Below are 25,276 nucleotides of genomic sequence, written 5' to 3'. Positions count from 1 at the left end.
CAATGTCAGAGCAGCTTCCAACTTCATATCAGTAATTTTTAGTAGATTTGCCTAATTTCTTCCCAAATCCTAACTTAGAAGTTCTAACATTTTGTTTTAAAAACTAGGTCAGAAAAAGAGTGCACGCCAGTATCATGTACAGTTCTTTGGTGATGCCCCAGAAAGAGCTTGGATATTTGAGAAGAGCCTTGTAGCTTTTGAAGGAGAAGGACAGTTTGAAAAATTGTGCCAGGAAAGTGCCAGACAAGCACCTACGAAAGCAGAGAAGATCAAGGTGATCGACATTCCTTATATGAAATAAAACTTGTGGACAGAAGTTTTCATTTTTTTCTTTACGTTATCATTTAGCATGTTTTGAAGTTATAGTTGCTTGAAATATTATAATGGCTTCTTATTTCTTTTCGTAATTGCTTGCTTTTGCCCATGTATGCTGTGTTATATCTGGCAAGTTTCTTTAGAGACACAATTTATTCTCTTTTACTCATTTGATGACTCCCAGAGATAACTGGTTTTATAATTTTTATTTTCCTTTACATGTATATAGATTACATTGCTAATGTAATTGGAATTGATTTCTAGTTTAAAGAAACAGTGGGGTTATTATATTGAGCTGAATTCTGTCTAAATCCTTCTGAGTAAATTTTTAGCGTTTTTGATTTCAAAATTTATCTGAAATTCTAAAAATATCTTTCTTTAAAGTTGGTTAATTTTTCTGTTTGTGTAATGAAATTTATAATGTCTTATGTTTTTCTTTTCAGCTGTTAAAACCTATTTCAGGGAAATTGAGGGCCCAGTGGGAAATGGGTATTGTTCAAGCAAAAGAAGCCGCAAGCATGTCAGTAGATGAACGGAAAGCCAAGTTCACCTTCGTCTATGTGGGGGACCAGCTTCATCTTAACCCTTGCGTTGCTAGGGAGGCTGGCATTGCTATGGAGACCCCAGGAGAAGTGGTAGACTCGTCAGGAGTCAGTGACAACCTTGAGTCTACGAAAGAAGAGGGGGTTCCTGTTAAGAGGAGGAGGAGAGCCAAACTGCGTAGCTCTGCTGAAGGCCAAGAAAGCGAGCCTGGGACAGTGAACACCACTCCTCAAAAGACAGCAGAGGCAGACCCCAAAAGAGGAGTAGGGTCTCCCCCTGGGAGAAAAAAGGCCACGGCCTGCACTCCACGAAGCAGGAAGGGCGATGCGGTTTCCCAGTTTCTGGTCTTCTGTCAAAAGCACAGGGATGAGGTGGGTATTATAATGGATGCTAAGTTACTGTGTTACGATGCTAGGGGGTTTCTGGATTTGAGAAGTGTTCCTTCAGTGCAGAACCGTCTGTTTCTCAGCATTATCAGCAGAGTCTGCAGTGAGTTGCATCGATTTTTAGATCTAATAAGTATTATTAGGGAGCAGCCATTTAGACCTTTGGGGACAGATACTTGCCATTTCCATGCTGGGTTACAAAGATATTCCTCGCAGTGTGGATGAGAAGATACTGGGGACAGCAGGAAGTGGATTTCAGTGGGCTGTCCTCTGCTAGAAACTTCGCCCGACCCTTGGGCTAGTGTTTTCTCCAGGATACTGTTCTGAAGCTTCTAATGTTTTAAAACCAAAAGCCAAGCCAGTTGCCATCGAGTTGATTCTGACTCATGGCAGCCCCGTGTGTACGGAGTAGAACTGTGCTCCATGTGGGTTTTCAAGGCTGTGACTTTTTGGAAGCAGATTGCCAGGCCTTTCTTCCAAGGTGCCTCTGGGTAGGTTTGAATTGTAAACCTTTTGGTTAGTAGTTAAGTGCTTTAACATTTGTGCCAGCCAGGGAGTACACCCATTGTCTTGGTTGTCTAGTGCTTCTATAACAGAAATACTACAAGTGGATGGCTTTAACAAACAAATTTATTTTCTCACAGTTTAGGAGGCTAGAAGTTCGAATTCAGGGTGCCAGCTCTAGGGGAAGGCCTTCTCTCTCCGTTGGTTCTGGGGGAATGTCCTTGTCTCTTTTCAGCTTCTGTTTCTTGGTTCCTTGGAGATCTCATGTGGCTTGGCATCTGTCTGCCCCACCTGTGCTTGCTTGGTTGGTTGCATGGTCAATCTGCCCTTTTATATCTCAGAAGAGATTGACTGAAGACACAGTTTACACCAATACTTACTTGTTAGCATAACAAACAAAACTCATTCCCAGATAGAATTATAACCACAGGTCATAGGACTTAAGATTCACAACACATATTTCTGGGGGACACAGTCGAATCCATAACATTCATTTAAGAAGCCCAAATATATCTACTAGCATTGCTGCAACAGTGAGATAAAACAGCGATTGTGAGGAGGGGCAGGACCGGGCAAGGTTTTGTTCTGTTGTACATAAGGCCCTGACAACAACAATAACATCTACTAGCATTAAGGTTTGAGGGTTTATTTCCATAATATTTAAAAGGACAGTAATGATTAAAAATATTCAAATAATTTTCTTAATAGTTTTCATAAAATATGCAACCTGTTAGTACATAGTAAAGACTCCATTCCATTGTAAAGAATTGAAGGGACTAGGCTCCTCATTTCTTCGTTATGTTAACTATTACTTGAAGTAAGTAGGTTATGTAGTCTAGGCCTTTTTGTTATTATGTTTATTTTAAAATTACTTTCTTGGAAATTTTCTATTCAGGAGTCTAAACCCATATGGTGATTAAAAGCACCAGTAAAAAACAGTGTCTGCTTTCCAAATTTTTCCTTGAATGTTGAACTAGCACCTGTTTGTGGCAGGCAGCCCAGCACAGGCAGAGCAGCAGGAAGGCGTGGCCGTGGTGCCTCAGGGAATCCTCCCGATGCAGTGCTTTTTCTCCTGGTGTGAGAGCTTCTGTGGGAAAGTGATGCCTTCAAGGATAACCTGTGGTGCTTTTCTCAGGAATGCAGGGATGGTTTAATGTTATGCAGTCTGTGATTGTGACTCACTTTGGTAACAGATTAAATGATCATCCAATAAATAGAGAAAAAGCGTTTGATAAAATTCATTGCTCTTTTGTAATAAAAAGTTAGCAAATGAGGAATAGAAGGGGACTTCCTTGATCTATTGAGGGGTATCAACAAATTTCAGAAAGTAAACTTATTGGTGAAACTTTAGAAGCATTCCCGTTAAATTTATGACTAAAGCAGGATGCCTTCTGTCACCACTTATATTAAATGTTGTACTGACAATAGTAGCTGTTACAATAAGATAAAAATAAATAAAAAAGCATAATTGTAAAGGAAGAAATGAAACATTATTTACAGGAATGGTTGTCTATGTAGAAAACTCAAGAAAATTTACAGAAAATCTTTACAATTTATGAGTTCACCAAGGTTGGTGACTGTAAGATCGATATACAAAAGCAGCAGGAAAAAGGAAATTTAATATTTAAAAAGATACTCTTTATAATAGCAACAAAAACTTAAGCTTCCAAGGAATAAGTATAACGAGCTGTGTGTATAATTTTGGAGAAGAACAATTCTGGTATTTCAGGAAACTTAGAGATATTCATATGTAGGAAGATTCAGTGTTCTGATGTTGATTTCCCCTGTCTTAATCTATAAATTGGATATAATTCTAGTAAAAACCCCAGCAGGAATTTCTTTGAACTTGGTAAGTGGTTGCTAAAACAGCAAATCGGAAGAGCAGCACGGCCTGAGGACTTGCCCTACCAGATGTGAAGTTGTGTTTTTTAAAACCGTGACATTTGTGTGGTGGTGAGCAAACCAGCCAGCCAGCAGAGCCCAGCGCAGACTTGCACGTGTGTGGAGACTGGTGTGAGAAGCTGGCAGGCCATGCTAGGCTGGGCTGCTTAGGAGACGGCGCTGGGCCCACTGGTGATAAAAGAGCTCCGGTAACATGCAAGAGGCAGTTCGCCACTTTGGGAGAGGGGAGGACTTCTTAGATGAGCCAAGTTAGTCACAGTTCATAAAGGAACTACATTAAAATGAAAGTTTATGCGCACTGGACACCGTGAGCAAAAGGAAGGACAAGCTATACGTACAGAACCCAAACATTCAGGAGGAAAGTAAATCCGCGAGGAGATGTCACCCAGCCTCCCCAGTCACCAGGGAGCTGCAGATTAGAATCACAGCTCAGTAGTATTTCATAGTATCAGACAAGCAGAAACGACACTGGGATGCTGCCAGAGTTTGAGAAGATTAGCGGCGATGGGAACCCTACACGGTACTGGTAGAGGGTCATGCACTAGACTTAACTTTTGAGAGAAATTTGGCAGTAGCTAGTAAAATGGAAGATGCACACTTTTTAGGTATTTACCCTGGAGAAGTTTTGCCTTTGCGCCCAAAGAGACACATGCCACAGTGTTCCAAACTGTAAAAGTTTATCGAATGAGTGAACAAACTGTGGTATTTTCATACAGTGTAATTCTATACAGTAATTAAAATGAATGAACTAGATGTTGAAGAGAAAAGCAGGTTGCCGGAGGATATGCATATCATATCATTTATATAAAGTTTGTAATGTGCAGCATAACCATTATTTAGCTTTACCTGCCTGTCTGCGTACATCCAAAAGGAGTAAAGGGGTGGCTGTGAATGCACAGGCCTCTGTCCAGGAGCTGACACCACCCGAGGAGCTAGTGACACCTGGTAGAGGAGCTGTGGTCACTGCTGGATTTAAAATGGTACAAAAGCACTCAGCAGTGCCGACAGTTACTGCACTGGGCTCATCGTGGGTGAGGGTGTGGTTGGTAGGACATGCCTCCTGGTGTCCTGTGTCATAAGTGACTTCCCATCTGAACGTATGCCCGACATTTGACAGGTAGACCCCTGGGCGTGATTGGTGAAGAGCTGCACCCTCTCAGACTTTCAAAGCAGGGCCAGGAGATGTTGACCGTTGTTAACAGATCTTGACTGCCTAGCCAGCCAAACTCTGGGCTCCTTCTCATCCTTTCTCCATGGTCTCCTTCTGGTTTGAAACTATGAAAGAAAAATGAGTTCCTGAGAATTCAAACCACTGTCCAAAGACCACCCTTCTTCTTGGGACCCACATTGATCTCAGATAGCCCCTGTAGTACTAAGAAATGAACCAAGAGCAAACAGAAACCTGTCATTCTAGAGATTTCCATCACCTGGCTCGTGTCCTGAAAGCTGGTGCCTACATGGGATACCAGCACTCAGAGAAGCCTTAAGGCTGCGTGTGTGCGTGTGTGCGTGTGTCTGTGTGTAGTAGTGCTGCTGTCCTGAGACCTTTGGGGAGGGACATGCTCCACAGCTCTTGCTTGGCTTTGAACACCCACCAGAGCCCTTCTGCACAGTCGATGTTGGCATCATACTGAAAGTAATGTAAAAATCAAAGTGGAGGTGCACAATTAAAATTCCACTTAAAAATTAGTGACCTGCTCCATGCGTGTGCTGTCACCATGGGGAGTGTGACCCATGGGCGCCTCTTCCCTCCAAGCTGGTTCTTCTGCTGGTTGGTTTTCAATAATGTCCTTAGTACAGAGTGCTCCATAAATACTTGTTGGATGGATGAATGAATGAAAGTAACTCCTCAGCTGAGACTTAAAAGGAAGAGTGGAAGTTGGCCTGGTGAAGGAGAAGCAGTTTCCGGAAGAACGCATGGCATGTGGAGGTGGAGCCTGCCGGGGAGACAGATCTTCCAGTAGCTGGAGCGTGAGGAGTTGCTAGGTGAGGGAGGAAAGTGGAGAGAGAATCAGTGCTGAATTACACACAACCTCCAGGCCATTGCTAAGCAGCTTGGATCTTACCCTAGGAGCAGTGTGGCTGTGACCCCTCCGGTTGCAGGAGGGAGTCTTAGGATGGGTGCCTGGAGGTGGATGGACGGGACCAAGAGGCAGGAGACTGCTGAAATCCTGATCACCATCCTGATGCTCTAGGATGGGCTGCCAGTGTGGGATGGCTGGAGCTGGTCAGAGACGAGAATGTTCAGGACTGAGCCAGCCAGATGCAAGGGCAAGGTGGCTGTTATGGATTGTGTGTCCCCCAAAAAACCTGTCAACTTGGCTAGGCCATGATTTCCAGTATTGTGTGATTGTCCACCATTTTGTCATCTGATGTGATTTTCCTGTGTTGTAAATCTTGTCTCTATGATGTTGATGAGGTGAGATTAGCAGCACTTATGGTAATGAAGTAGGACTCAGTTTACAAGATTAGGTTGTGTTTTAAGCCAATCTCTTTTGAGATATAGAAGAAGCCAGCAGAGAGATGGGGACCTCATACCACCAAGAAAGCAGCACTGAGAGCATAGGGTGTCCTTTGGACCTGGGGTCCCTGTGCTGAGAAGCTCCTCGACCAAGGAAGATTGATGATAAGGACCTTGTCCCAGAATCGACAGAGAGACAGCCTTCCCCTGGAGCTGGCACCCTGAATTCAGACTAATAGCCTCCTAGACTGTGAGAAAATACCTTTCTCTTTGTTAAAGCCATTCACTTGTATTTCTGTTACAGCAGCACTAGATAACTAAGACAGCAGCCAGATAGGATTCAGAAGTCTTGTTTGATGAAGCGGCTGTGGATGCTATTATGATTCATCCTGATTGGGGATGCTGTAATCGGAAGGTGGATGGTGGGGTGCTAGGGGCAGAGATAAGTGAGCGAGGAGGGTAAGAAGTCCGCACGTGAATGTGCTACATTTGAGGAGTCTCCAAGAGGAGAGACTTTCCAAAAGGCAAAGTGCCCTTTTGATCTGAAACTCTTCACAGAAGCCTTTGCTGGGCGGGTATCAGACACCCTTGGTGCTGAAATGTCAGGAGCAGGTGTGCTCAGGCAGCAGGGTGGGGAGGGCACCCTAGACAGGTGGAGGGAGCATGTGTGTGCAGGGCAGGTGTGGGGTGGGAACGGTGCCTCTCGCGGAGGCACTGGGGAGAATGCCTGCTGGAGTGCTGGAGGTCGGAGCCTGGCTGAGGCTTGCAAAGGCATCCTTGTGGCATGAGGCACAGACGCAGTAAGGCTAGGGGCTTTCAAGGGTGGACGGGCATTGGTGGTGGTGCTGGTGTTCCACACAGAGGGTGCAGTAGTGCAAAGGGCAGGAGAGGAGCTGACGTACGTGCTTATTGTTTCCAGGCAGCAGAAGGGGAGCCTGGGGAGGCTGCAAGAAGCGCTTCTGTGGTGTGGCGCTGTGACTAGGTTTGTGTTTAGGGTCAAGGGTTACCTGTGTTGGCTGTGCAGGTAGTAGATGGTGCTAATGCTGACCAACCAACATTCAACCAGTGAATCCTCACAACCGCCAGACGAATTTCACTGAAGAGGGAACTGAGACCTAACGTTTGCTCGCCCAAGTTCACAAAGCTAGTGAGTGGAGGAGGCCGGACTCGAGCTCAGGGTCTGGGTCCAGAGCTGCACTGGTGGGTATTCTCAGTTGGCAGACCTTTTCTGAAAGGGCCAGATGGTATTTAGGCTTTGCAGGCAATATGGTCTGTGCTGCAGCTAACTCAACTTCTGCTGTTGCAGTGTGAAAACAACCATCAACAATACCTAGACCAGTGGGCATGGCTGTGTTCCAATAAAGCCTTATTTATGGATACTGATGTTTGAATTTCCTGTACTTTTCGTGTGGCATGAAATATTATTCTACTTTTGATTTTTCAATCATTTAAAAACATAAAAATCATTCTTAGCTTTTGGGCTGCACAGGAGCAAGAGGCAGGCTGGATTTGGCTGCTGGGCTGTGGTTGCCGGTCCCCGGCTGCTGGCCCCCGCTCTCTGTTGGTGGCTCTCACTGGGATTTATGTAGAACCAACTGGAAACTTTTCAAGTACTGATGCCAGGCCTACTTGATGTGATTGGTCTTGGGGGGAACCTACGCATCCAATGTTTAAAACTCCCAGGTTGCTGTATAAAGTGTACAACCATGCTTGAGAACCGCTAATCAGACTTCAGGTTCCTGGCCGGCAGGGCAGAGGTGGGGCTTGGGAGTCTGCATTTATAGCATTCTCCCAGGGGTGCTGACGCTGACAGCTGATCCCGGTGTGCTCGTAGTGCCCAGGAGCCCTGTCTCTTGGTGTACAGAGGCGATTGTCTCTGTGTGCTGGGCCGGGCTGTGACAGAAGTCGGGAAGCACTCCTTGATAGGCCCCCTTTATCATCCATCCAAAGCTGTACCTGAAAGGTAAGGATGGCTTGCACGGCCATTGAGAAAGCCAAGCCAGAGGCCTCACAGAGGCTCTACCACTTAGTTTTCAAGGCTGCCTGCAGTGATTTAGTGATTTTGGAAAGGGTACTTTTCCCTCCTCACTATTTATCATTTCCTGCACTTACATAGACATAGTTGGGTTGTGTTCACTGGCATCATTTCTGTTTGAGTTCTCAGCATGGCACAGCATCGTTAGAGCTGTTTCTCTCCTAAGCTTGTGTGAGACTAGTTCCATGAATGTGGGAGTAGAGATGCCATGTGCTAAATGCTGAAGGGCCGTGCATTCGATGGAACGCCAAGCAAAACCCAGTCTGAGTTTTCTGTATTCTACTTCTTACCGCACCCTCACCTGTGTCCACAGGTTGTGTCCGAACATCCAGACGCTTCCGGCGAGGAGATCGAAGAGCTGCTCGGCTCACAGTGGGACATGCTCAACGCCAAACAGAAAGCGCGTTATAACACAAAGTTTGCCCTAGTGACCTCTCCCCAGTCAGAAGAAGACTCTGGTAAACGTAAAGCTGTGCTAGTGTGCTCTGCCTAGGTGTGCTGTGTGTAGTGGTAGCAAACTGAGCTCCTGTCTCGGAACCCTAGGGAGGCAGTGCCCACTCTCCCCACCTCTGACCTGTGGTGTTTGTGCCAGCGACCAGAGTGCGTGCGGTTCCAATAAAGCAACCTCTGCTGTCTGCATTTCCTCATTTGTGTTGTGAGAGCTGTTCCCCGTGGATCCTCTGTCTGACCTGTGGGACCCCCCGCCACGCTTCTGCCCACTGCGGCCAGGGGGTTGCGTGAGGGAGGATGAAAGAAGGAAGGGAACCAAGGCGGTATCTAGGACTCCAGGCTCACGTGACAGGGTAGGGTCAGACTGCAGGCCTGTGTCCCCCTAAGGGAGGCTGCCCCCCATGCTGCTGAGAGCAGCACCCCCAGCTGCAGTGTGCTGCTCCACAGAGATGGCACTTGGTAACCTCGCCAGGGGATGCACCTCCATGGGTGGGGGTTTCTGAGTCCAGATGGGGTGCATTTCCTGGCCCATTTGCTTGAGAGGTCAGAGGATGCAAAGGGTGACTGGACTGACCTTGAATCTGGCGACATTGGTCTACGTTGGTTCTCCTAGGCCTTCTTTTTAAAAAGCCAAAGTACTGCTTTGCTTTGGGCAAGATGAGGGAGACTTAATGCTGTAAGATTTGGAGAAAATGTATAACAATGGTCAGATTTGTGATCTCTGTGTGTTTGGACCCACATATTCTGGAAAGTTGACGTTTTTAATGTAAATAAGTATGTCATATTTGGGTATCAATTTTAAAATGCAAAAAAATTCTGTATCTCTCAAGGTTCATCATTGCAGTATTTTGGAGAGGCCACTCATAAAGTGTTTCAAGACTCACCTAACAGCAGCCTGAGCCCCAGAAGTAATTGCAGTTTGCCTTGTGTATCTAGTTCATGCTTCTAGATCAGCTCTCTGTATTTGACTGTAATTGCCCACGTATTGTTGTAACCTTGATTTTTCCACAGATGTTTCCATCTTGACTTGAGGGCTTGATAGATCGCCATGTCAGCTATCTACTTAAATTAATAATAACCTTTGTCCAGTTTGCTCAGTGTTTGTGACAAATGCTGTGACTTAGAATAGTGAGAATATTTAGTATCTGTGTGTTTCCTTTATAAGGCAGAAACTCACCTGACTCTTCATCAGTACACTCAATGGAGAAAAGTGTCGCTTTTCAACGACTGGCTTATTTAAGAAAATGGGTTGGTTTTCCTGAAGCCAGATTCCACTTGCCTTTGAGCAACCTGTGGATTTGATTATGTGTGTCCCCATTTTGTCATTCTGGACTGTCACCGAGTACCTAGTTGGTAGATGTGAGTAGTGATGGGTCAGTTTCTGTCCATGGTGTGTGTCAAGGCGTGTGCTTGTTCGTGGCTGCCCTTTAACCCTCACTTTCAGGTGATGTCAGTGCTAACCAATAAAGACGATGTACCATGTCATGGTGTCAACACTCCTGTGTGTCAGTGTTAGTGATTCAAATACCCAGCTTGCTGGTTTCCTTGAGAAGCTACTCAAGTCTGCCCTATTATAGGTAAAGAGGGGGAAAGATTCGTGAATTGTCCACAGCTCCGTGAAGACCAGGTGCCAGGTGACAGTTACTGCTGATTGGTGTCTAGCTTAGCGAACTGGTGCTGATTAGGGGCCCCTCTGACTGAGGAGGTTCTGACGAGTTGGGGTGTCTGTGCCATGTGATGACTATGCTTGGGCAGTGGCTGAGCTCACCCCACTGTCCGTCACTCCACAGGCTTCTTCCTGGTGCTGTCCTTGCAGCTAGCCCACAGGGATGTGGTCGGGAGCAGAGCTTATGAAGGACGCTGTCTGGGCTGGGCTCACACCACTCTGGGACTGGTAGCTGAATAGGGTCAGAGCTCTGGCTGCTTGATTTTCTCTAGCCATAACCGTAGGCTAGACCAAAGGCAGGGACCTGTGTGCATGCCGGCACTGGGCAAGGTGACCAGTTGATGGACACCTGGACCTCCTCCTGAGGCCCCACTGGATGCCACGGAGCTGAGCTCTCCTGTGCTGGTGTGTCTGTCTCACCACTTAGGGAAGTCCCAGAGGACGGCACTGCCCTTCCTTCTGCAAGATGTTTGGTGAACTGTCCATCAGTAACAAGCCCTGGGCCTCTGTAAAGCAGCCATGCCAGTAAAAACACCTACTTTGTATTGAAGATAAACCCTGGCATGTTCAAGTTGATGTTCACCTAGGATTTGCACTCTTACGCCTTACTTCTCTAGGTCAGTGCTTTGTGGACACCTGAGGTCTTAGAGTTGTTGATACTCCGGGGAACAGAGTTACATGGCGCAGTCAGATGGGCCGTAGAAAGCCCTTGACTTGCAGATACAAACGTAGTCTTGCCACTTAAACTGGTTAAGGAAGTGTGTAAAAAATAGCAAGTTGCATATTTTTTTTGAAGTTCAGTTTAAATTCCACTAGTCTTTGAATGTTAGGAAAGGATTTTTTAATATACTGGGTTATACTTAAATTCAGTGCTGTCATACATGTTAATGTCGTTTTGATTGAACCAAAACCAAACCCATTGCTGTTGAGTCGATTCTCAGTCAGCGCCCCTATAGGACAGTAGAACTGCCCCACGGAGTTTCCAAGGCTGTAATCTTTACGGAAGCTGCCACATCTTTCTCCCACGGAGCAGCTGGTGGGTGTCAGCCGCTGGCCTTTCAGTTAGCAGCCGAGTGCTTTTAACCACTGTGCCACCAGGGCTTATCATTATGACGAATACCAATGTAATAATCTCTAGATTAGATAAAGGATTTTCAGTCTCCAGTCTTGTAATATTTGATGTTACAGGAAACAGTTCCTTGCACTTTGTTGTAAAGAGATTGGATTTGTCATATGTAGGCCCTGGAAATGAGCAGGCTTCCAGGACCTGCTCTGGGCTGGAGTTGTGCAGTGAATGCCCTGGGTAGTTCTCAGTGCTTCGCAGGGCAGCTTGTAGAGTGTTTTTCATGTCAGTTTCCCCATCCCCCATTCCAAGGTAACTTAAATGGAAAAAAAAGAAACCACACAAAGAGGACACAGGACCCTACAGAAGACTTTGAAGTTGAGGAAGCACCCAGGAAGAGACTCAGGACGGACAAGCACAGTCTTCGGAAGGTAACTATGTTCCGGGTTGTCTGCCCTGTAAGGACTCGCGCTGTGTGACTGCCTGAACAGGGCTGGGCTTCACTCCAGGGGAACTAGAGGGGGTGTGGCAGTGGTCCTCCAGGTTCTCCCCAGAATGGCACGCAGCTCTAGATGCAGTAGGACTTGCTTCTCTCATGGAACCCTGCAGAGAAAGATCACTTGGTCTGCAGGGATGCTTACACAGAAACTTACTATTTTGCTGTCAAAGGAAGTGAACATCCAAACACTTTGAGTAGTACTTGATTTTTTAGATTTGACAAAATTGTGTATTAAAAACAGCCCTTGTCTTTAGGGCTTATTATTTGACGTGTAAATGACGAGCTGATTTGAAAACAGAAAAATCCACCAAAGAGATATGTTGTACTTCACTAAGAAGCTAAAAAGATCCACTAAAGGCGTTGGAAATAGATTTTATGAACTCATTCAATTTATGACTAATTCCTGCTGTTGTTTATTTAGTGGGAATACCAAGCAGGCTGTGTAGGCCTGTTTGATGTAAAAAAGAACAGCATAACTATAAAGGCCCACCTCTATGAAGACAGCCTCGGGGTCTTAAAGTGTTAGCATATTCCCAGCGTGCATCCAGGGACAGAGTTTGCTCAGTACCTGACCGAGGCCTCTATAGCTAAGAGAAGCCATGGGTGGTTCTGTCTGATCTGAGGCCGTGGTGCTTCATGCATCAGAAAATGCAAACCCGTTGCTAGTGTGCTCTGTGAGGCAGTGCAGTTTATTTAAACCATTTCAGATATCCAGTTAACTTCTTCACGAACTGAGAGTTTAACTAGACTTTGTGCCTCGTGTTTGAATTTACGTTTGCTTTGTAATAGCTCTGACAGAGTAGGTGTATATTTATGACTTTGAGTCAAGCTTCCTACTGTCTTCTAAATTAAGAAGTTGCCCTTTTTACTGTTTTATTTTAAAGAATGGAAAATAAGTCTCATACTGCTAAAGTGCAAGTGTGTGGCCCCCCGTTGTCCGTGTTGTTTCCTTAAAGCCATATCTGCAATTCAGAGGAGCAGGCAGGCCCTGTTTTCCTGGCCAACAGGTTCTTCTGGGGCACGGGGCACGTCTTGCAAGACGGGGTTGTTAATGATCGAGGATACAGCAGTAGGCTAGTTTAAAGTCACCTTGCATCACTGAAGATTGCAGTTACCAGTAAGCACCAACTTAAGTGTCTCCTCTGGTTGCCTCCCATTAGAGCAGCCCTTTACGGGCAGGCGTTCTGAGACTGGTTACTTTAAAATGTTTGGATAAATTATTTACCTAAAAAAAGATGTGGTTCTGGACATTTGAAATACCAAAATTCATAATAGATAGCTAGGTGGAAATGTTTTGTCAACTGATAGCTCAGAACGTAGCACATGATAAAAAGTGCAATAACATGGTATCTCCTCGGGTTTGGTTTGTATAAACCCAAGCCATTGTTGCCTGTAGTTCCTAACATGCATGGAGCATTTCCGGCGTACCAGGCACTGTTCTAAGGGCTGAGCACGTGTAACCTGTCCGTGGTCCTTGGTGGCCACCCCAGACAGAGTCCTGCCCCTGTCTCAGTTGCAGGCCTGTGGGGGAGGTGGAGTTTGCCTGCAGGGGCTGTGCCTCCCCAGGCAGTGGTCTGACCCTCTAGGTGGTGCTGCCCCGCTGCCCTGAGAGAGGGCATTTTCAACTACATTATTAAAACTGAGGGCTGGACAAAATGTTTATGATCCCGTCTTGTTTTTGCTGCTGTTTCAAGTTGTAAATGTGTTGTATTGATGATCCTTATTTGCAAGGCTTACCTGGAGCTTGTCCCAGCATTGGAGATCATCAGTATGGTGAATGAAAGCGGCCATGTTGGCACTGACTCAGCAGGGCTCCTCTCTGAAGTGGTTGGGCAGCCTCACAGCAGAAGGAGATATTTCTTCTAATTTATACTCTACTTTGACTTCAGAGGAAAGTTTAGGTGGCATGTTGAATACAATTCACGTGAGGTATCATAACGTAACTATAGCAGGTCTTGGCCCAGCCCTGCCAGCCCCATCTCCTGACAGATGTTAACGCAACAGGGGCATGTGCAAGGCAGGGTGGGACCAGACAGCTGCTGGTGGGGACTTGAGTATTTGGACATATTTCTAAAGGAAGAAGGCTCTGTTGTGCAACTTTTCAACAATCATTTCCAGCTGTGTTTGTTCACATTAGGAGATTTTTTTCCCTTTCTTTTCCTCTGTTGTTGTTCTTTTTTTTTTTAATAACAGAGAGAGACCATCAATGACAAAACAGCCAGAACAAACTCTTCTAAGGTCACAGAGGCAGCCTCTTCGCTAAAGAGCCAGACAGGTAATGTGCCCAGCCCTCACCCCCATCCCGCCATTGCCATCTACTCCTGCTGGGTACCCTGGACTGTGCTGGGAGCCGGACACATGTGGGGTGATCAGGACAGACCCTGTTCCACCCTCGCAGAGCTGCCGGTCTGGGCGGGTGGGGTGAGGATGCGAAACAAGGAAGCGTGTGACATTTCCACGCGGGTTGGGAGTGGGAAGGGGAACGGGCTGGGGAGGGATCCAGGGAAGCCGCTCAGAGGGCTCAGCAGTTCACCCGACACCTGAAGCAGGGTAAGGAGCCAGCTAGGTGGAAAGGAGATTCTTTCAAACAGACATTTTCATGTTTCTTACATGATGGTGTCGGCTGTTGCTGTAAATGTCGCCACTCTTCAGTATCTTGACCATCCACGTATCTTAATAACAATAAAAGCATTGACTAGCTATTTCATTTCACACGTCGAAGAAACTAGCTTAAAATAGTTTTAGAAAATAACTATCAAAAGGGGTAATCAGTCTCCTTTTTACTTTTTCATGAACTATCTTTTTGATATATCTGTTGGATAGTTTATTAAAGAAAGCTTACCATCTCCAACTCTAAATTAGGACAGATAGAAAAAATTCAGGGGAGACAGAGGAAGTGAAGATTGGGCATGGTTCTGGTTTCCTCAAGGTGCTGTACTGTATTTTAAAAATCAGTTAAACAGGCTTAAGTGTTCATGATCCATTTTTCTGTGTGCACCTTTATGAACAATTGGAAATTAAAACAGTCGCTGGATATTTGATGATTTTTATAAAAGGATTGTTTTATTTTAAGTGTGATAATAGGATTGTGGTTATGTTTTAGAAATATGGACTAAACTGTTGTGAATGAAATGATCTATCTGGGATTTGCTTCAGAATAACCCAGGAGGGGGACCTGGGGCCGGGTGTGGAGGGCATCAGTGGCCCTGGGTCAGTGGTCGTTGGGGGCCAGGCAGCAGGTATGCAGGGTTCATGCTGTGGTGTGTTTACTTTTGTTTACATTCCCATTGTTCCATGATAAAAAGCTAAGCCCTCCTTACGACAAAGCAGCCGGAAGAGACATCTTTAGAACTTAATTTATTAGGTAATTTTAAAGCAGTAAAGAGACTGAGGGTTTAAGGTTTCAAACTTTACTTTATAAACAAAAATTATTTTACAGCAACGAAAAATCTGTCTGATGCATGCAAACCACTGAAGAAGCGAAATCGGGCTTCCGCAGCAGCGCCTTCAACTCTTGGGTTTAGCAAAAGTTCATCTCCTTCCACATCCTTAACTGAGAATGAGGTAAAATAATAATGATAACCATGGCATTCATATGAAGGCCATTTCATTAATCACATTGAAGTGTGAGTAAAGGTCAAACTTAACAAGCGTAACATTGGTGTTCTCTATAAATATAGAGGAGTTGAGTTCCTCCAAACTATCTGAAATTTATGGAGCAGAAAAATCACAATTTGAGCCCATTTGAGCACTTCAAATATAGATATACACACACAGTGTGTGTGTAAATGTGTATGTATATACCTCAGTATTGATGCAGTTTGTCCTTGAAATCTGTCTTAAAAATTTTGTGGTTTATATAGCAATCACACTGTAATTTTCACATGAAAGTAAGTTGGCTTTGGTCTTAACATTACACCACTGTGTCAGTTGAGCTGACATTGGTCATTGTGTACTCAGCTGGTGGGTGAAGTGGCGGTTCACACGCCACCCCTGATTCTTGTTGCTTCCTGGCCCAGGCTCAGGGAGGATGCAAACGATCACTTCATCCTCATGCACTTCATAGCTTTGGGCCCGTGTATTTGGTCCTCTCACATTTTGGCATACTCTTAGATAACTCAAGTGTCGAGATGAATGAAAACTACAGTTGTAATAAGACTCCTATTTTCTGGACCTGCAAAATATATGGTAACAAAGTAGTAACTCTTTGAGGCTGTTACCTGCCATCATTGTAACATGCCATCTAGACTTCATGATCAAACCTAAAGTCTTTCCACTGCTAAAAACAAATCCAAAAAAATAGCCTCAAAAATGCAGATATAACACTTTTTCTTTTTCAGAGGTAGTTTTTGATTCCTGGAGCTTACTTTCAAGTTTTAATTTCTCTTTATTTTGTTCCCTGTGATTCTGTTTTCCTCATTATAGACACAAGTCTGTTTTTATAACTGTATAATATTTATGAGGAGAGGTAACCTTGGATATTTTGGGGACAGAGTAGTGAGGCAGGGAGTGGACAGGCCCCTCACTGCCCGTCGGCTCAGAGGAGAGCAGTCCTGACCTGGTCTCCGCCACCCGTAGGGACAGTCTGGTCACTGTCTGTCTCAGCCTCGGTTGGTTCTCCCTGTTAGTCGAGAGGGTGGGCCTTCCTAGCATCTGGTTCAGTGACCTGGGCACTTGGAGAAAGTGCACAGAGAGTGCTGTAGCTTACTGTTCTGAATCTTCAAGGATGAGAATGTAAATATAGACTGCTCCTCTGAGTGACTCAGACCAGCTAAATAACGGTGAGAAGTTTCTCATGTACATGGGATTGGGGCTTTCTTATAGTTTGGTACATGTAGATAACTTTGAACATTTCTTATGTTTGGGCACGTTCAAGAAAATTCAGTAAGAATTCTTCACTGAACTTGTAGGAGCTTAATGAAACGTGAATTATATACAAATCCTTCTTTTTCCTTTTTTGATTGTTCAAATTTAGATTAATATGGTAGAAAATTAAATGAAAGGCAGTCTACAGTTCCAAAGAAAAATATTAGAAATAAAAAATTTTAGTTCTGTAGACACATTCACCTAAGTTGGCTTTTTCATTAAAAAAAAAAATTGGTGAGTTTTTCTTGCATCCTATTTTGATCCACTTTTTCAGTTGAGTTTTTACTTATACTGTTGTCAGATACAACTGAAAGAAAAAAAACTGAGGCCACTGAAATCTTGACTGTTGTTCCTGACCATAAATGAGGTGTATTAAAGGCTTTGACTTAGTGTAGCATACAGTAGGGCTAATGTGTCAAGGGTGGAGATGAAAATAAGTTTAGCAAGGGTTAATTTGATGTTTCTGGCTAGACATTTTTCTGAACTTGGGAAGACTTAGATGAGACATTTTATTATCACTGTACTTAATTGATTTTTAATTCATTAGAATTTAAGAGGTTGATAGATATTAAATACTAGATAAGTCTCTTCCTGCATTTTGAAGATGATACATAGATCTCATAGGCGTTCTGTTCCTTATATGAAGACATGTAAATTACTAGACCTTTTCTGTTGGGCCACCTTTGTGTGGCTTATATAAACCTTCCATTAGAGTTCATTTTTACAGAATTATACTGTTAGATTAAAATAATTTTAGATGAACAAAAAGACTTGTCTGTTATGTCTGTGGTAAATATTTACAGTGTCTACAATATCGAATGCCTTTTAGCATATGAGGCAAAATGTAGTGTGTAAAGAACCCCTGTAAAGAGTTGGACCCACTTCTGATACCAGTGGGATGACTGAAGGGTTCCTGTTTGTTGGGGTTCAGGCTGCTCCTTATTTAGAGCCGTGCCACCTGCTGTAGGTATATATTTTCTTCCTTTCATCACATTTTACTGAAGTAAGGAATTTTCTTAGAGTTGGTGTTTCAAGACATTTTAGGTCATATAGTGGTTTCAGTTCTTCTCAAATAAGGTATATAGGATAAATGAAGTTTATATTGGAATAATGATGACATTGTCCTACGTCACCCTAATGAAGAGAATAGACTAAAATTCCACACTTGCATGACAAAGGCCTGGGAAGGAATTAATGTTATTTAAGTGTTTTGTAACTTCATTTCTTATTCCCTTAGTAGAGCAAATTCTTATTTTTTTCACCTTCACTGGTAACAGCTTTTATGGGAGCCCACTTCAGTCAAGTTGGATTTGAACTCAGCTGCAATGTACTGCACTTAACATGCTGTAATATTCCAAGATGTCTGCTGCAAGTGGTATCTCATCGTATACACTAAATGACATTTCTTTCACAATCATTTTATGGAAGATGTGTGATAATCTGTTTTTACTGGTATTAATAAACACATACAATGAAGAAAACAGATAACAAATTTTAAGACCAAGGTAAGATACCTAATCAAGGTCATTTAATCAGTCACATTCATCTCATAATAAAAACACATTCATATTCCAATGATCAATGTAGAATTCCAATGGGAAAAGGGTGCCATTGAATCATGTGCTGTCTTAGAAATGTGGCGGTGGCACCACACGGAAGGCAGTTAATCTTGTTAGAGGTAATTTTTCTCTTTTAGTTTATAACTTAACTGCGTTTTTTTTGAAAAAATGTCAGCATCTGTACCTTCAGAAACAAAAAACAGCACACATTAAAGGGAGTACTCGTCAAATATTCTCATTGCCAATGAAGTGTATTCAGTACTGTAGATATTAAAATAATTTCCAATATGAAAGTCAGGAAGGGTTTTGATTCTGTCCTTTTTTTACTAAACAGTTTTACTACACTAGAGATAGTAAATTTTTAGAAAAAAATATCATTTGCAATTTCATTGTGAACCATTTAACTCTAGTCTTTTGATTCCATAACTGCTGTCTAGGGGATACCATCACCATGATATTTACACCAACCAGTTCATCAGTTGCTTACGTAGAACGTTAGCCATCATGTTTAGATGTTTTAACCTTGGATGACCAGCCTGGTATCGTGCCCCAGGGTTTCCGCATGTTTGCATGGTGAAGAAAAAGTTTCACTTGCCCTTCAGCTCATAGAGCAGGACACGTGCTATTCATGTTGGCATGTTAATGGCACTCGATTCATTCCCAGCAGACTCTTCAGGTGTGTTTTACCTTTAATGAAAGTTTCTGACTAATACTTTTGTTCTAAATCATCAAGTAATGTAACGCATGTAAAACACTTAGGGTGCCTGGCGCCTTGCAAGGACTCAGTGGTTTGCTGTTGTGACAATAATGGTTATAACAATAAAAATAATAAAATCACCATCATTCCATTTTTATCCAAAAGTATAAATTTTGCTTTGGCATGAAAAGTTATTCTCCTGACTCCATTATGCACGTGGGGATAAAATAAACTTAGAAGTGGCAGAACACTGGATTTGTTTGTATAACGTTTTAGGGTACTGGACGGTGTGGCTGATGGCTAGTTGGGTTGCTCTGTTGTCTCTGCTCAAGTCTACTGGAAGTACATGGCATCAGAGATGGCCTAGGAGCAATCTAAGTCATATTTCTAAAGGACATGAAAAAGCTCAAGAGTAAATTGAGACTTCTCAAACAGTCACTAAATTTAAAAAATGTGAAAAGAGATAGTTGGTATCAAAATGGCCCAGGTATGAGAAATGATCACCCAGAATAAAAACTATAGCCTGAAATGCTTTTGGCCAGAATTGAGGGGTTTCATTGGAAATTACAGCATGATGAATTTTGAATAGGTGGCCAGCCTTCTGGCAAATATGTGATAGTTTAACACTGTACTAGATGCATTAGAAGTCAGTCAAAGTATTTCTTTTCTGTAATGGAAAAGGTAAAAACCTTCAGTTGACTGAATGGTATGACCAAAAAGCAACATAGAATTAGCATCAGCTGAGTACATAGGGTCATGGGGGCTGGGTAAAAAGATGGGAACTGTTCCAGGTTTCTTAACCAGGGGAGGCATCTTCTGCTGGAGACATTGGGAAGGTTGTTGAGGAGGCAGGGGCAGGTGGATTCCGCATCCTGCAGTGAGAGGACAGCCTCCTGTAAGGCAGCTTTTGTCTCGTAAATACCAGTAGTGGTCTCATTGAGGAGCGCTGGTGGAAGGACAGATAGTTCCTGAGAGGGGTCAGCTTAGCTTCCTGAAGGAGGGGAGTTGAAAGGGGCTCTTGTTTGAAAGAGCTTAAGGCTAGGCAATAGTTCAAAAATTCATCATACTACTAATTTAACATGGAATTCCTTCATTTCTTCAAAAAGTCAAAATAAAAACGATACGTTCTCGTCTAAGACATTTGAAGTGCCCGTTATTGAGATAGGTTTTCCTTATGTTATACATAGAATCATTTTAATGATTCCATATGGTTTCTTCAAAACATCTCTCATAAACCACGTTTGTGCCTGGCGAGGGAGATAGCTATAAGAAGGTCTCTATTCTAAAACTTGAGGCATTCACAATATGTGAAAACCTGTCTGAGTGTATAAAGTTTAGATTATGGGTGTTCTAAAAATGAAAGTACTACATTGTATTAGAGTAGTGCCTTGAATGAGTGCCCTGTGCTGGCGGTTGAGGTCCGACGTTTTTCTGAGACAGATCCGAGAGCCATTGGGCTGTCAGGTCTTTACATATCTACTGCTAAAACTGCCTGCCTACTACAGATAGACTTCTCTGTTTCCCTCACAGGCCTTTCTTCAGAGTTAACACAGAAGTTACATGTCCTTCTTCAGTGGTGATAAATTTAGGTATAGTTAAACATCTCAACAGTCTGTTTAGCATACACGATGTCTCTTAGACTCTCCTGACTGGAAGTAACCAGTGTTTTTAAGAGGATGTCCCTGAAACCCAACAAGAAACCTAAGTGAAGTGTCACGATAGGAAGCAAAGTTTTCTACCACACAAGCAGAGGGCGGCTGTGCGAGATGCATGAAGGAGCCCTACAGCAGGGTCTAGGATGGGTGTCTGGTCCCATCTGGCCTGCCACCCACCAGGGTCATGCTCTATGAAGGGCTTCTTAGATGATCTCCATGAGGTCCCCTTCAGCTTTACATTTGTCTCATTCTGTGGTTTCCATTGAAATAGTTCACACAGAAGCATAAAACATTCTTTAGGAGTTCTTGGGTTTGGGAGCCGTACAAGGGAGATGACAGTTTCAAGATGCTCATGCAGTTGGGGATGTTACTCGTTGTATAAACTAGAGGAAAACGGGGTAGAAAACTTTGTGTAGGACTTAAACCGTCAATAACACATTTGTTACACCCACAGTCTCTTTGCCTCTTACCTGGTTGCTCAAGATTTTGCGGCCAAAGGTATATGAGACTGGCCAGATTTGAGGGGCGAAGTAGAGGTGTCCAGTAGTGGGCACCTTTAATACCTGCCAGGAGTCTGGCAATAGAAATGTTGTAAAAGAGAAGAAAATTAAGATTGCAAATTAGAATCTGGTTCGCCTCAAAAGTTTGCCTGTTATATGTATATAATTACAATGATTAAAACAAACAAACAAACAAAAAAAAAACCCTGAGAGAGTTCTTTGCCTAAAGTCTGGTGAGAGTCGGATCGTGCCCACAGTGGCAAGACTGTGAGTTGTGATTTTGTTCATCATTTCAGTAATGATAAAGTGGCTTAAGCGTTTATGAATGGAAGGAAAGCCTTTACTCATTTGATCCAGTTGAATAGCAAAAGGAAAGCTTGCCAAGTGATTCTTGTGTGATGATTTACGTAAGACTGCCTTGAGAAAGCGATTCTGTGGATGGGCCTCAGATGTGCCAAGAAGGCTGGTTTAAAACTGAGGCTTCTCTTCACCTGGCAGGACTTTTGCCTAACCATGATGGATAGAAAGTATGGTCACCGCGACCTGGACAAATTTACTTCATTTCTTTTTCATTTGATTTCTAATGGAACACATTTCTCAAGCATATGTAGCCTTTTAAAATTAGAAGTTCAGTTTAAAGTTCTTTTCTGGCCAGGTAGACTTACGTACAGGTACTGTTTGAGAAGGCTTTTGACTTAGTGGCAAACTGTAGCATCTTGAACGCTTTAAAAATCAATAGATTCATCACCTCAGTTTAAAATTTGTAACAGAAAAAGTCACTGCTGAGGACTGCTCTTTATCTTTAGTCTGTAAATCTGAATGGTAGTCTGTCTCGTTAGAAAAGGTTTCTAGAAATACTCTGAAATCTGTTACTGGTTTCTTATCTGCTTCTAAAGTTTCTTCTTTTTTTAAAGATACATACTGATTCCTACATACTTTAGCATTTTTGGTCAGTGAAATTGATTTTGATCCCTTCAGGTACTGTTTTTAACGTTTGATTTACCTAGAATGTTAGAAATCATCACTCATTTTACCTGCCAGTGATGGAAACTGAACTGTTCTTATCAGGTGGAAAATCATATTTCCCGTATAATTTTCTGGCTTGTGTTGTTAGGGCGAGGGGCATGCTTCCTTCTGGGGTATTTTCACCATTGAGGGCGACCGGCACACCAGTGTTGAGTTTAGAAACCTCAGTTTACCTCATCTTGTTAAATACCTGTAGAACTAAATGGTTACATTTTAGATCCAAATTTATAATTTTTTCTTGCCTATTTTGGGTGGGAATATACATATAGTTAGTTGTTAGGCCTTTTTTTGCATACAACTTTTAGGCATGTGTTTAGAAGTTAACCACCCAGGCATATTTTATCTTAAAGAAATGACTCAGGTGTGGGTGGGGCAGCCCCCAGCGGGGAAGGGTGTGTACTCCACCACAGGCAGTTCTGGCGGCAGGCAAATGGTTAGGCTGGGTGGTTTCCCTCTTGTTTCCAAGTCCTCTACAGGAAGCGCACAGGCCCCTCCTCAGTCTCCTTTTGCAGGATGGCCACTGCTGAGGACACAGTTGGGTTGCTAGGACGTTTTAGAGACTCGTTTTACCTCTGGTGGGGGCAGGCCTTGAAATCAGGAGCAGGGCCACGTGGCCTGGCTCTGCGGGCTCATGCAGTGACCAGCTGGTTCTCACTGCCACCCTCCTAGATGGGGTTTGACTACCCAGAAGACTATGTAGGTTAGAAGATGAGCCACATGTGAAGCACAACATGATGTCTTACAAACCGAATGAAGGTTTTTAGTGTTTCCAAGGATACAGACCTAGCCTTAACCCTAGAACTTAGGGGCAGCTTGGAAGGTTCTAGTCTGTGTAACCTAGAAGGGTCATTTTAATGAAAGTTATTATGGACTGTAGTATTTCAGGTGACGGATAACTAATTTAAAAATTAATTCTTCTTTAATATTTCACTGTGATGTTAACTTGGAAGATTTGTTTGAGATTATTTGATATTAAGCTCATTAACTATGCCGAGCACAAGGTTTTTATTTGTGAACCCAAAACACTGTGTCAAAGTATTTCTAGTTACCATTTTCTTCTTATGAAAGCGTAACTTAAAACATGAAAATAACAATGTTGGTATATAGAAATATTTATTGTTCAAGGTCTGTAATTGTATTTCAAAAATGATGTCGTACACAACTTGTGAAGGGATTTGTTTTGTCAAAAAGTTCAATTCCGTTTGTATGACATACTGCTCAGAGGTGCAGGGGACTGCTTTCCAGTCACAGCGGGTAGGACCTGACTACACTCCACGTGGTCAAGTCATTCTGGATGGCCGCGCTGTCTCCAGATGGTTGTTCTGATACACTCACCAGGTCACATTATGCTCTGTAATGTCATTGGAAAAAGCCCCTCTAATATGTATTAAAGGAGCCCTGGTGGCGCAGTGGTTTAGCGCTCGGCTGCTAACCAAAAGGTTGAAAGTTGGAACCTACCAGCCACTCTGCGGGAGAAAGCTGTGGCAATCTGCTCCTGTAAAGATTACAGCCTAGGAAACCCTATGGGGCAGTTCTCTGTCCTGTAGGGTCGCTGTAAGTCGGAATTGACTCAGAGGCACACAACAGCAACAACGTGTTAAGGAAACTACATTCCCTGCCCCTAAAGTAATGTATTTCTAAGGCAAATAGGCAATTTGATATTTATAACATAATGAGTAGAGATCTGAGAAAGTATTTTCAGATTCAAGAACATTTTCAAAAGTCAGGAACTAAGCTGCTTGGAAATCAGTACCACAAGTGTGGCTTTGGTAAATGTGGAAAGCAACGAGAGTAGTTTTCTAACAGTCTTCTGTCCGTTCAGTTACTACATTTTTCTTTTTCCAAATGCATCCTATTGGATATGGAATAGATCATAAATGTCGTATACTGAGATTTGGGACTGTATTGATGGGACCATAAAGGTGAATTTGTCGCATTCACAATGGCATCTCGGAGTAAGTAACGTCACCTGGTGCATGTGGAGGTGGAGTCTGCGACTGGAGTAAAGGCACGCTTGTGTTGACGTCCCTCTTTGCGCACGTGGCTCTTCCTTGCGGGTGGCTTGCTGGGTGGAGAGCAGTTGGATCTCGACTGTGTGCTCGTTGTCTGTTCAGTAGCGAAAGGGGTGTGGTGGGATAAAGTCAGAATATTCTGCCATTGATGTGTCACAGACTGTAACATTGTAAGGTTTCTTCACACATATATTATTCTGTATGTATATCTCAGACCCCAACCAGGAAACTAGCCTCATGTGTGTCTTTGACATTTATATTTCCACTCAAAATATGTACTCAGTGTTTATTTTCTCAAAACAGACTTTGTTAATTTAGGAAATATCGCCAAGTGGAAACGTGCTAACTTTTTCTGTAAATCTTAAATAAAAGGTGCTGTTCCTTCCTCTGACCCAGGACTGGTCTGTGTTTTCTGTCTTTCTCTCCATGCATTTTTTTCTTTTTTTAGCTCTTAATTTTGCTCCAGCCACACTGAGGGAAGAACATGGGTTGGCGGATAAAGCCCTGGGTGTGGTCCGCTTGAGTCCCTGTTGAAGACCGCTTTCCTTGTGCCTCGGTCTCTTTCTCAGTCAGATGGGTCAACCGTGGGCAGCCGTGCAGACTGCTCACTGAGCGGGGCCCTGGCCAGACAGTGCGGCCTCCTGACGCCCCCAGGCTCCCCGAGCACCCCCTCCAGGCTCGCCTCAGAAGTACTCAGCACCCTACCCTTGACTCCGTGTTTGGTGGACATGCTAGATTTGGAGTTTGAACTCAGCGTTGTTCAGGTTGCCTTCTTTCTACCATTCTTTCCAGCACTAAAGAAGTAGGCAAGTTTGCAGGCGGGGAGGAGGCTGCGGACCCCCGTGGTTCTGTCCAGTCAGCCTCACAGTGAGAAAACCTTAACGTGTGATTCCTCTATAATTTAGTGCTCGTTAATGCTGCTATTTCCCTCTTTCTGGAAAAGGTGAGGAAATCAAGTTTAAAAGGCCACTTTTTCTTAAGACTGTGTTATTTAAGGGATGTATCAGACATAAGAGGGGGACTAGAATGAGCCCGTATGCCGCTGCCCGCTCCACAGTTACAGTCAGAGCCGAGAAAGGGCCGTGGAGCAGTCAGCTCCTTCCTGTTAGTTGCCTTTCTCCGAGGGCGAGAAGAGTG

At 43.6% G+C, this 25,276-nt stretch overlaps 1 protein-coding gene across 1 annotated transcript in view; it reads left to right on the top strand.

Moving 5' to 3' along the window:
- NSD2 (nuclear receptor binding SET domain protein 2) overlaps positions 1-25,276 on the top strand; it is a 90,717-nt gene that overhangs the window by 45,001 nt on the left and 20,440 nt on the right. Inside the window, exons 5-11 of the mRNA XM_023737982.1 lie at positions 108-274; positions 759-1,229; positions 8,460-8,604; positions 9,427-9,504; positions 11,638-11,756; positions 14,018-14,099; positions 15,264-15,388. Coding sequence (XP_023593750.1) covers positions 108-274; positions 759-1,229; positions 8,460-8,604; positions 9,427-9,504; positions 11,638-11,756; positions 14,018-14,099; positions 15,264-15,388 — 1,187 coding nt within the window. The remainder of the gene's footprint in view (positions 1-107; positions 275-758; positions 1,230-8,459; positions 8,605-9,426; positions 9,505-11,637; positions 11,757-14,017; positions 14,100-15,263; positions 15,389-25,276) is intronic.

Source organism: Trichechus manatus, unplaced genomic scaffold (assembly GCF_000243295.1).
Source record: "Trichechus manatus latirostris isolate Lorelei unplaced genomic scaffold, TriManLat1.0 scaffold00111, whole genome shotgun sequence".
NCBI classification, from domain to species: Eukaryota; Metazoa; Chordata; class Mammalia; order Sirenia; family Trichechidae; genus Trichechus; species Trichechus manatus.
Note: the sequence above shows the minus strand (reverse complement) of the source record. Positions and strands in the feature narration are given on the sequence as shown.